The sequence below is a fragment of the Rattus rattus genome, chromosome 17 (genome assembly GCF_011064425.1).
Source record: "Rattus rattus isolate New Zealand chromosome 17, Rrattus_CSIRO_v1, whole genome shotgun sequence".
NCBI classification, from domain to species: Eukaryota; Metazoa; Chordata; class Mammalia; order Rodentia; family Muridae; genus Rattus; species Rattus rattus.
Genome location: NC_046170.1, coordinates 12,884,654 through 12,895,265, shown reverse-complemented (window position 1 = coordinate 12,895,265; position 10,612 = coordinate 12,884,654). Strand labels below are relative to the sequence as shown.

The 10,612-nt window shown below is 50.8% G+C and overlaps 1 protein-coding gene across 2 annotated transcripts; it reads left to right on the top strand.

The window, feature by feature from the left end:
• On the top strand, nt 1–10,193 carry Cdh16 (cadherin 16). Of its 2 annotated transcripts, XM_032887915.1 has the most exons (18): nt 1–123; nt 846–926; nt 1,188–1,277; nt 2,012–2,167; nt 2,242–2,380; nt 2,675–2,833; nt 4,214–4,410; nt 4,910–5,032; nt 5,212–5,362; nt 5,484–5,711; nt 5,797–5,873; nt 5,952–6,140; nt 6,221–6,462; nt 7,013–7,146; nt 7,741–7,983; nt 8,124–8,231; nt 8,532–8,648; nt 9,865–10,193. In XM_032887915.1, exons 2-18 carry the CDS (start codon nt 882–884, stop codon nt 9,957–9,959), a joined length of 2,493 nt encoding a protein of 830 aa, XP_032743806.1. In that variant the 5' UTR covers nt 1–123; nt 846–881; the 3' UTR covers nt 9,960–10,193. The 2 variants fall into 2 exon arrangements, with proteins under 2 accessions (XP_032743806.1, XP_032743807.1); XM_032887916.1 differs by lacking the exons at nt 1–123; nt 1,188–1,277 and having other exon boundaries at nt 882–926.
• The last annotated feature ends 419 nt before the right edge of the window (nt 10,194–10,612 follow it).

The following is a 10,612-nucleotide window of genomic DNA, read 5'->3' as shown; positions in this document are numbered from 1 at the left end:
CCGCCTACCTGCCTAACTGTCCACCTTGCCTTGCCCCACCTCGCCCGATTTGCCAGAGCTTCCTGAAGAAAGATCTGTCTCTCCTGGAAACTGAACCAAGGAAGAGGCTTTGGGCATCAGTAGGTGAGTGCCTGAGAGCTCTTGGGTGGGTAGGACTGAGGTTGGGAGTAGGGGCACTGCCCTATCCTTCAGATGTCTGGGTAAGAATATTCGGGGATCCATCTTGCAACTCTGTGTGTGTGTGTGTGTGTGTGTGTGTGTGTGTGTGTGTGTGTGTGTGTGTGTAACGTTGCACATTCTTAACTCCCTGCTAAGATCTGCAAAATATAAGCGGAGAACAGAGTTCCTGCCTTAGGGGCAGTCTGGTATCCAAAGGGTGGCACTGGAAAACAGGACAGTCCCCAAAGCCTGGGCCACAGGTCCTCTGTTGCTGAGGGAATAATCATCTTGTGTTCAAGTCCTCCATGACCTTGGTCAGGCTCTGCCAGTCAGTCCTTACCTGAAACATGGAACAATTGCAAGAAATGATAGCTATCTGTCTAGCTTCTTGTCATTTCTGTGACTAGTGGGCTGCTGAATAATTGTCACCTTGGGAATCTGGGAGCTAATGGGCTCGGGGAGATATGGCAGGCAGGAGAAAGGGGTTTGGAGGTGAAAACTTCTATGGCACTGTTTGGAAGAGCAAGATCGAAAAGGCAGGATGGTTGGGCCTCACTTGGTCTGACCAAGGAGGTGAACATGCAACAGAAAACCACAGGCCGCATGGAGAAGAGGAGACTAGACAATAGTGAGGTCCCTTCAGCCGTATAAAGAATAGAACTCTTCTTCCTGCCCTTCTGCCCTAGAGTCTCATTTCTGTGTCCCTTGGGCCTGCCTTGACCATGATCTCTGCCTGGCTGTGGCTACTTTGCTTCTCTGTTATTCAGGTGAGCTGGGCCCTGTCTCTTCCTTCAGATCTCAAACTTGGGGGTTAGCACCCTTGTCCCCAGTCCCACTAGACTCATGACACTAGCCACAAGAGTAGTATGAGAGTTGAGAGTTCAAAGTTGTAGCTGTGGGCCTGCTATGGGAACAGGAAGCCTAAGACCAGGTGGTGGATGGACTAAGATCTGGTAGGCCAGAGGGAAGGAGCAGCAACTCCCTCTTCCTGCCAGTGTCTAAGGAACAAGGTGAGAATTTCCCCACAGACTTTCACCGCTGAAGCCCAGCCTACAGAAAGCCTGCATACAGAAGTCCCTGAAAACTATGGTGGAAATTTCCCTTTTTACATACTCAAGGTGAGCTGGAGTGCGGGGTGGCTTCCCATTACCCCCAATACCATGCTTCTCCTGCCTCTCTCGGTCCAATTCTCTTTCCTGCTTTGGATCTCCTTTGAGTCTTGCTTCCTAGACACTGCATGGATTAGCGTAAGCAACTAACAAGATTTTAGACCCAGAGAAGAGCTGAGCTTAGAACAGAAAGGGTGGTAACTGGGTGTGGCGGCAGGTGTCTGTATTCCAAGCCCTAGGATGACGGGTTTGATGCCAGCCTAGGCCACATGGTCAGACCTTGTCTAAAAAGCAGAAGAAACACGGTTGGAGAGGTTTCAGTTTTAGACTGAGGGTGTCAGGGAACATGGGGGAGTGTCAGGTACTAGAGGAAAAGTTCTCCCTTTGAAGAGTTACCAGGTTTAAGATTGCATGCAGGTGCCTGCTCCTTCTGAGACTCTGTTTCCCCATATTTAAAATGGAACCTGTAGCTAAAAGTGGTATCCCCTAGCCCAGTGGTTCTTAACCTTCCTAATGCTGCAACCCTTTAATACAGTTCCTCATGTTGTGGTGACCCCCCCTAAACCATAAAATTATTTTGCTACTTCACAACTATGATTTTGCCACTGTTAGGGATCACAAGGTAAATATATGACATGCAGGATATTGATATGCAATCCTCGTGGGTTGTTACAACCCACAAGTTGAGAACCACTGAGTCTGACCCTGGCCCCCTAGTTCTTTTGCCTGTTTTCTCCCACCAGCTACCACTACCCTTGGGGAAGGATGAAGGTCAGATTGTCCTATCAGGAGACTCGGGCACAGCAGCTGAAAACACCTTTGCTGTGGATCCAGATTCTGGCTTTCTGGTGGCAACGAGGGCCCTGGACCGGGAGGAAAAGGCAGAGTACCAACTCCAGGTATGACAGAGTGAGACACAGGGGAGGGCAAGCAGGCAAGACCGAGATGGAAACCAACTACCCTTCCCTTCCAGGTCACCTTGGAGTCTGAGGATGGACAAATCTTGTGGGGTCCACAGCTTGTGACTGTGCATGTGAAAGATGAGAATGACCAGGTACCCCAATTCTCCCAGGCCATCTACAGAGCTCAGCTGAGCCAAGGCACCAGGCCTGGTGAGTGACGTGGGCAACATGGACAAGACATCAGACAGTAGAGAGACAGTTGCCACTGGCAACTCAGCAGGATTCTAGCTGTCCCCCAAGTTTGTTCCACTCCATATTCTCCAACTCCATCAATGGTTCCATCTATCTTGGAGTCTCAGTTTGCTCATTTGTGAACTGGGATGAAAAGCAGGCTCGCCTCCAGAACCCTGGTACAGTAATGAACACAGAAGCTCTGAGGAGAGAGAGGGAGGGGAAGACTCCCTGTCCATACCACCCCTTATAGTGTATCCCTACCCCCCCCAGGGGTCCCCTTCCTCTTCCTGGAGGCTTCTGATGGGGATGCACCAGGCACAACTAACTCAGACCTTCAATTCCACATTCTGAGCCAGTTCCCAGTTCAGCCTTTACCAGATATGTTCCAGCTGGACCCTCAACTAGGGGCTCTGGCCCTTAGTCCCGATGGTAAGCATGAACTCAGTTTGCTTGAGGGAGGGGCAGGGAATGCTGGAGAAGGGGCCTCTGAGCTACAAGGGTTGGGTGGGTTGGAGCCAAGATGGAAAGAAAAGGGCATTTTGGCAGAGGCCAAGGCTGAGTTGCTTGCAGCAAGCTTAGAGATGGGATTGATAGAGACCAGATCCGAATGGATGAAGGAGCTGTAGATAAAACGCCCCGGGGATGGTATCAAGATAGTTCTACTTCTGGGTGTTTGATCAGAGGCACACGTTAGAAATAGAAGAGAAAGTGACTTGTACCTTAACCCCAAACGACCTGCACAGCCCGTGTGTCCAACACTTGCCCATCCATATACTCTTCTATCCTATAGACGCTCCACCTAGTCGATCACCGATTCCCTCAGCCTAACACCTACCTATCTGCCCTCCTCCCAACCCTGGTCATCCAGCTACCTCACCAGTCCATCAGCCTTTCACTATGGAGGGAAATTGCAATCTGTCAAGCACTAGTTGGGTGCTCTAACTGGGATAAGAGAGATGGCTCTGTGGTTAAGAGCACTGGCTGCTCTTACAGGGGCTCTGAATTTGATTCTCAACACCCAGGTGTCATTTCATAATCCATCTGTAACTCCAGTTCCTGGGAATGGGATGCCCCCTGCTGGCCTTTGCTGGTACTTGGACTTGCAGATATATACACATAAATAATAAAATACATCTTTAAAAAAAAAAAAAACCTCTCTCATCCCTTAGTATTTTTCTTTCTTTTTATCTTTTTGAGTCTTTTTTGTTGTTGTTGTTTTTACAGGCAAGTTTTCTTTGTGTAGTCCTGGCTCTCCTGGAACTAGCTCTGTAGACCAGGCTGGCCTCAAACTCACAGAGGTGCCTCCCAAGTGCTGGAATTAAAGGCATACACCACCACTGGCTGGCTTCTTTTTGAGCCTTTTTGTTTGTTTGTTTGTTTGTTTTTGTGGGTGAAGCTTTTAAAAATATTGTGTATGTATCTATATAGAGAGGTAGAGAGAGGGGGCATATAGATATATAAATATATTATGTGTGTGGGTATCGTGTGTGTGTGTGTGTGTGTGTGTGTGTGTGTGTGTGTGTGTGCGCGCGCGTGCGCGCGCGCGCGCTTCATGCTAGTAGAGGCCTGAAGAGGTCCCTTGGACATGTTACAGATATTTGTCAGCTGCCATGTGGTGCTGGGAATATAGCATGAGTCTCCTAGAAGAGCAGTCAACGCTCATAACCACTGAACCATCTCTCCAGGCCATCCCCGCAAAGACTCTTTTGAACCCCTGTAATATGCTTGTCTTTCTGTTTGGTACTGAAGATGCCTTGGGCCTTGTTCCCTGGGTCCATGCTCAGCTAATCGTCCGTCTAACCCTTCTAGGAAGCACCACCCTAGATCATGCCCTTGAAGAGCATTACCAGCTATTGGTACAGGTCAAAGACATGGGCGACCAGCCTTCAGGCCACCAGGCTATGGCGACCTTAGAGATCTCCATAGTAGAGAACAGCTGGACACCCCTCGAGCCTGTTCACCTGGCAGAGAATCTCAGAGTGGCATACCCGCACAGCATTGCCCAGGTGAGAAGTGGCTGAAGAAACCCTGCAGCTGGTGCAGCTGGGCCGGAGTCACACAGACACTTGGGAGGAATGTTCAGGACTCAGCTTGACCCCCATTCCTTCCTTCATGTCACGCTATGGAGTGGACGGTGAGGCCTCAAAGAGCCAGCATACAGTCCGTCACCTGCTAGCCTCTGGCAGGTGTGAGTTTGTCTTCTGACATCCCCAGCTTGCCTAAGGCTTCCTCGGGGAAAAGAGCTGCCAACTCTCACTGCCATGGGGATTGTCACCCAAGCCGGAAATGTCTCCAGCCTTTTCTAGTAATGCCTTGGGGTCAGGCCCAGAAAGCAGGAAATAAAATAACTTAGGCACTTAGGCACTTTGGCAAGCTCCAGGCTTGGACCAGGGTACGGCTGTCGTAAGTAGCAAGCCACACGCTCCTTGTCTGGGAATCAGTTGGGGAATAAGGGCTGACATGGATCCTTCCTGCCTCTTGGCCTTCACTCCACATCCTCTGCAGGTGCACTGGGGTGGAGGGGATGTGCATTATCAGCTGGAGAGCCAGCCTCCAGGACCCTTCGAAGTGGATGCAGAGGGGAGGATCCACGTTACCATGGAACTGGACCGAGAGGCTCAGGCTGAGGTGAGGTGAGAGGGAAGCCCAGGGCAGAATGGAGTGTGCTCTGACACATCCCCCCACAGAGGCGGAAACAGTGAAGACATCCCAGAAGAGATGGGGCCGGTCACCAGAAGCGACTTGAATCCACTCCAGGCTGGAGGCACCCTTGGCCCTAATCTGAAGTTCCCCACTGCCCACCACAGTACCAGCTCCAAGTCCGAGCTCAGAATTCCCGTGGTGAGGACTATGCAGAACCCCTGGAGTTGCAGGTGGTGGTGATGGATGAAAATGACAATGCACCTGTCTGCTCCCCACATGACCCAACAATCAGCATCCCTGAGCTCAGCCCCCCAGGTGAGGAGCCAGGAAGGGTAGAGTTCCTAGAAACCATCCATCTTGTTTCTTTGGGATAGGTCTAGCCTCAGAATTGCACCCACGCATGCACCAGGAAGTGGGTGGGGATGTTCTCTTACAGGAACTGAAGTGGCCAGGCTCTCAGCAGAGGATTTGGATGCCCCCGGATCACCCAATTCCCACATTGTGTATCAGTTGTTGAGCCCTGAGCCCGAGCAGGGAGCTGAAAACAGAGCCTTCGAGATAGATTCGACCTCAGGCAGTGTAACACTGGGAACTGCCCCACTCCATGCGGGCCAGAATGTCCTGCTTCAGGTGCTGGCTGTTGACTTAGCAGGATCAGAGGGAGGTAAGTACCCTGACGGTAGGTGACCTTGGCCCATGCCCCCTCTGCTCCTACTGGGACCTCACCAACAATTCCTCCCCTCCAACAGGCCTCAGTAGCACATGTGAGGTGGCAGTCATGATCACAGACATCAACAACCATGCCCCTGAGTTCATCAATTCCCAGGTAAGTTGATGACAAGGTATTGAGATCATTGGAAGGGGACTGACTGGTGGTATTTACCAAGCATCTCCATCTCTCCAGATTGGGCCTATAAGTCTTCCTGAGGATGTAAAGCCTGGGTCTCTGGTGGCCACACTCGTGGCCACTGATGCTGACCTTGAGCCTGCTTTCCGCCTTATGGACTTTGCCATTGAAGAAGGAGACCCAACAGGGATCTTTGACCTGTCCTGGGAGTCAGACTCTAACCATGTCCAGCTCAGACTCCGGAAGGTTAGGATGTGGACAGGTGGGGAAGGGTCACAAGTGTGCCACCCTGATGCACACAGTGACCCAGAACTTGATGGTTTCAGAACCTCAGCTATGAGGAAGCTCCTGATCACAAGGTGGTGGTGGTAGTGCGGAATGTAGAGGAACTGGTAGGCCCAGGTCCAGGCCCTGCAGCCACAGCCACGGTCACTATACTGGTGGAAAGGGTGATACCACCCCTCAAGTTGGACCAGGAGAGCTATGAGACCAGCATCCCAGTCAGCACCCCAGCTGGCTCCCTCCTGCTGACCATCCAGCCCTCGGACCCCATGAACAGAACCCTCAGGTGAGCCAAAAACCCTGGCACTTGCCTACCCTGGACTTTCCATGCTTCCCAAGGATGACTTCAACACTCCCAGAGAAACTCATCTTATATATGGCCCAAAATAGTCCTCAAATGATTACTAATGCCAAGGTTCTGACTCTTGAAGGGTCAGGGCTGGATAGAGTGGGCAGACATGGAGGAGGTGTGACTAGAGTCCATGGGAGCTTCACTTAGTCCTCCTTAAGGGAGCACCACCACCCAGATTGAAACTGTACCTGGATCTTTGCCCTCCAGACTTCTTGGCTGGATGCTCTGGAACTAGTGAAGTTGAACCAGATGCTGCCTTCCATCCGCAGGTTCTGATAATCCTCCCCCCAACTATAGTTCAAACACCTTATCACCAACAAATTCTAAAACTGGGCAGCTGGGCTCACCAGCACTGGTGTTGTCCCTGAATCACAGACAGAATACAGGAATTGAGTACCCAGCCGTACCATCCTGGGGGTTTCTGGGAAGCACCTGTATATTGTTCCAGTGCCTCCCCAAACACCCCTTCTTCTTTGGGCCTCAGGTTCTCCTTGGTCAATGATTCAGAAGGCTGGCTCTGCGTCAAGGAGATGTCTGGGGAAGTATACACAGCCCAGTCCCTGCAGGGTGCCCAGCCTGGAGACACATACATAGTGCTTGTGGAGGCCCAAGACACAGGTATGATCATGCAGCAATGGAGTCTTCTCAGGGGAATAAAACTCCACTGGAAACCTTTACATGAAAACCATCCTTCAAGTTGACACTCACAATCCCCCAACCCTGTCCCTTGGGCTTCTCAGGCTATCAACTGCAGAGACAGACAAGGCAATGAGCACTAGATTAGGAAGGTAGAAGGAGGGCCAGGAGCTGTGACTGAGGCAGGAATGCTAAGAGCTGAGCCAAGTGGAACACTGGAGCCAGGAGAGGGGGACCATGGATGGCGCCTTAATAGAATAAGCAGCTAGCCCTGGGAAGGCAAGTGGGGAAGGGTACATCAGGAGTCCCATGAAAGTCACAAGGGATGCTTTGATCAGTAGCCAGGGCCCGTCTGGGCGGTAGCACCAACAATAGGACACGTTTAGCATCCAGAAAGACACAGGTGGCCCTGATAGTTGTTCAAATAGTGAAGGAAGGAGGAGGAGACTGGATGGAAAGGAGAGTTGGGGTGCAGGAGTATGAAGGGAAGCAACAGAGTAAAACAAATGGGCTGTGTGGGGTATGTGAAGACCAGCCCAGGTTCTCAGGGGCTCACCCTCACCTCCCACAATGCAGATGAACCAGAAATGAGCACTTCCACCACCATTGTGGTCCACTTCCTGAAGGCTTCTCCTGTCCCAGCATTGATTCTGGCCTCTGGGCCCAGCCGACACCTCTGTACACCCCGCCAAGACTACGGTGTGGTTGTGAGTGGGGTCAGTGAGGACCCTGACCTGGCCAACAGAAATGGTCCCTACAGCTTTGCTCTTGGTCCCAATCCCACTGTGCAGCGGGATTGGCGCCTCCAGCCTCTCAATGGTACGTGACAGGGGAAGGAAATAAGGCTGTGAAGGGTGAGTTCATTTGGAAGTGAGAGAGGGTAGGGTTGGAAGTTGGGGAGCAGCTTGGCTGGAGCCTGTCCAGGCTAATGACCCTAGCCATTTTCTGTAACCCAACAGATTCCCACGCCTACCTCACCTTGGCATTGCACTGGGTAGAGCCTGGTGAATACACGGTACCTGTGGTTGTCCACCATGATGCCCAAATGTGGCAACTCCAAGTCCAAGGTGAGGCTGGGACTGGGTGCAGTCAAAGTTGGCATCTTTAATTTCTGCGGGAGCCATTGGGATACAGGGGGAAAGAGCCTGGCTATACACAATGCACTCTCACGTAGACAGCAAACTCCAATGCACATTTCTTCTCTGGGCCGATGTACTTGTGTGTATCCTGCCACACACACAGAGGAGCAATCACCTTCACACCTGTGTAGGTGTGCACAAAAACACGTATCAGCCAGTTTTCCAGACAGGAGGTTCCAAGCAGCTGGGAGCCTCCCCTAATACTCGCATCTTCTTTCTCCACCCCAGTGATCGTGTGTCGCTGCAATGTGGAGGGTCAATGCATGCGCAAGGTGGGTCGCATGAAGGGAATGCCCACGAAGCTGTCGGCGGTGGGTGTCCTCTTGGGCACCCTGGCAGCGATAGGTAACGAGGTTTTTTGTCTTTATTCTGACAAACTTGCTCTTTTGATGGTTTTCTTCGCCGGTTCTAGTACAAGGTTGTGAAGGCTGTACAAGGCTCTTGGAGGTCCATTTGAACAGCTCACTGGCTTTCCTATGAACTCCCCTGATGTTGTAAAAATATAAAAATAAAAAAGTAAAGTTGTCTTTTACCCTGCTAGCTCTGGCACCGTAGCATCCCAAGATATCTGCGAGATATCTTGGTGGAAACACATCCCAACTCCTCAGCAGCCCAGAGTCTCCTGCCGCCGCACACTTTTCTACACTCAAACTGTCACATAAAAGAACACACAACACAATAACCTTTGACCCAATTGATAAGATATAATTGCCCACTTAAACATACAAAGCCCGGTACCACCCATCCCTTAGGAACAGTAATAACAACCTGTAAATACACAGAGCAGAATCTTAACATCACCTGCCATGGCTTCTCACCCTCTCCTCTCTCCTGTCTCCTCCCTCTCTCTAGTCTCCTCCTCTTCCTTCAAACTTCTCTCCCGCCCATCCTTCCTTCTCCTCCAATGACAGGCCTCCTTCTGTCCTGTACCTGCCCTTCACCTGTACTTTACAAATTCAATGGGGAGGCTCTGGTGAAGTCACCTGATTCCGGACTAGGCAGCTGTCCTTGGGGCAGTGGAATTAGCATCAAAATACAGATAACTTCAGGGCAAAAAACAACACTCCCCAATCTGACCCCAGAGGAAATGTGAGTGGGAGACAACTGTGCCTTAACCTCTTTGACCAGACTTATAAATATTATATATATATATATGTGTATATATATGTATATATATGTATATATGTATATATATACATATATATTATATATTTAAACTTATCACTAAGTTTGTCCCCAGGTGGCCTGGACCTTACTGTAGCCTAGGCAGACCTTGAATTTAGCATCTTTCTGCCTAAGCCTCCTGAGAAAGGGGGCTTACGGGAGCCTGGGAAGTTGGGATGTGCTTTGACCTTGGTGAGGTAAGAGAGATTCCATCAGACACTAAGATTCACTCAGCACAGCTTGGGGACTCTGTCTAGAAAATGCCATATTAAGCCAACAGCACTGTCGAGAGGTTTTGTGAGGTGCCCTTCTGATCATCCCCTCTAAGGGCTTGGAGAACTAAAGCTGAGAATGGTTCATTCTGTCCTAATGCTTACCCGTTCTTCTCACACCGAAGGTTTCATTCTCATTCTTGTCTTCACACACCTGGCCCTGGCGAGGAAGGACCTGGATCAGCCGGCAGACAGTGTGCCCCTGAAGACAGCCGTGTGAGTGATCTAAGCAGCCCCAGCTGGGAGGTCTACCCCAGCTCCATTTGATCTCACTGAGAGAGGACCCAGAACCCAAGATGCACTGGGGACCAAGAGTCCTTCACCTTGTTGGAGTGGAGACACTGTCACCAGGCATGTCCCCAAAGCCTGAGCACTTACTTTACAGGACAACCATGGGAATACTCCAAATGGCAGCTCTTTGTCCAGTAATAAAGGCTCAGAGAGCTAGACTGGACCCTGTAAAGAATGTCTGTCCTGTGTCTGCACATCCCTGTGTGCATATGTGAGCACATCTGCCCCTCCACCCACGGCCCATCTCCTGTCTTACAAAATATGTCGGCAGGCTGGGTAGGGTCCCGTGTGAGGAAGGACGCAAGGACATCATCTGGGGTGTTGGTAAAAACTTGGGGTCAGTGTAATGTGGGTCTCCAAGAAACTACCAGCCACAAACCCTAGGGTAACTATAAAGGTAAGATGAGGAAATGTCTTTTCAGGAAGCATTCCATGTGTTCAGGACATCTCTGTGCTGTGGGAGCACCACACTGTCTTGTGAGTGTGCATCCTCCATTCATGTGTGTGCACACTCAAGTCCCTGTTCATGAGCCACCTACATTCAGGAAGAGTGGAGGGCCCTCAGCCTCAGGAAGAGTGCTG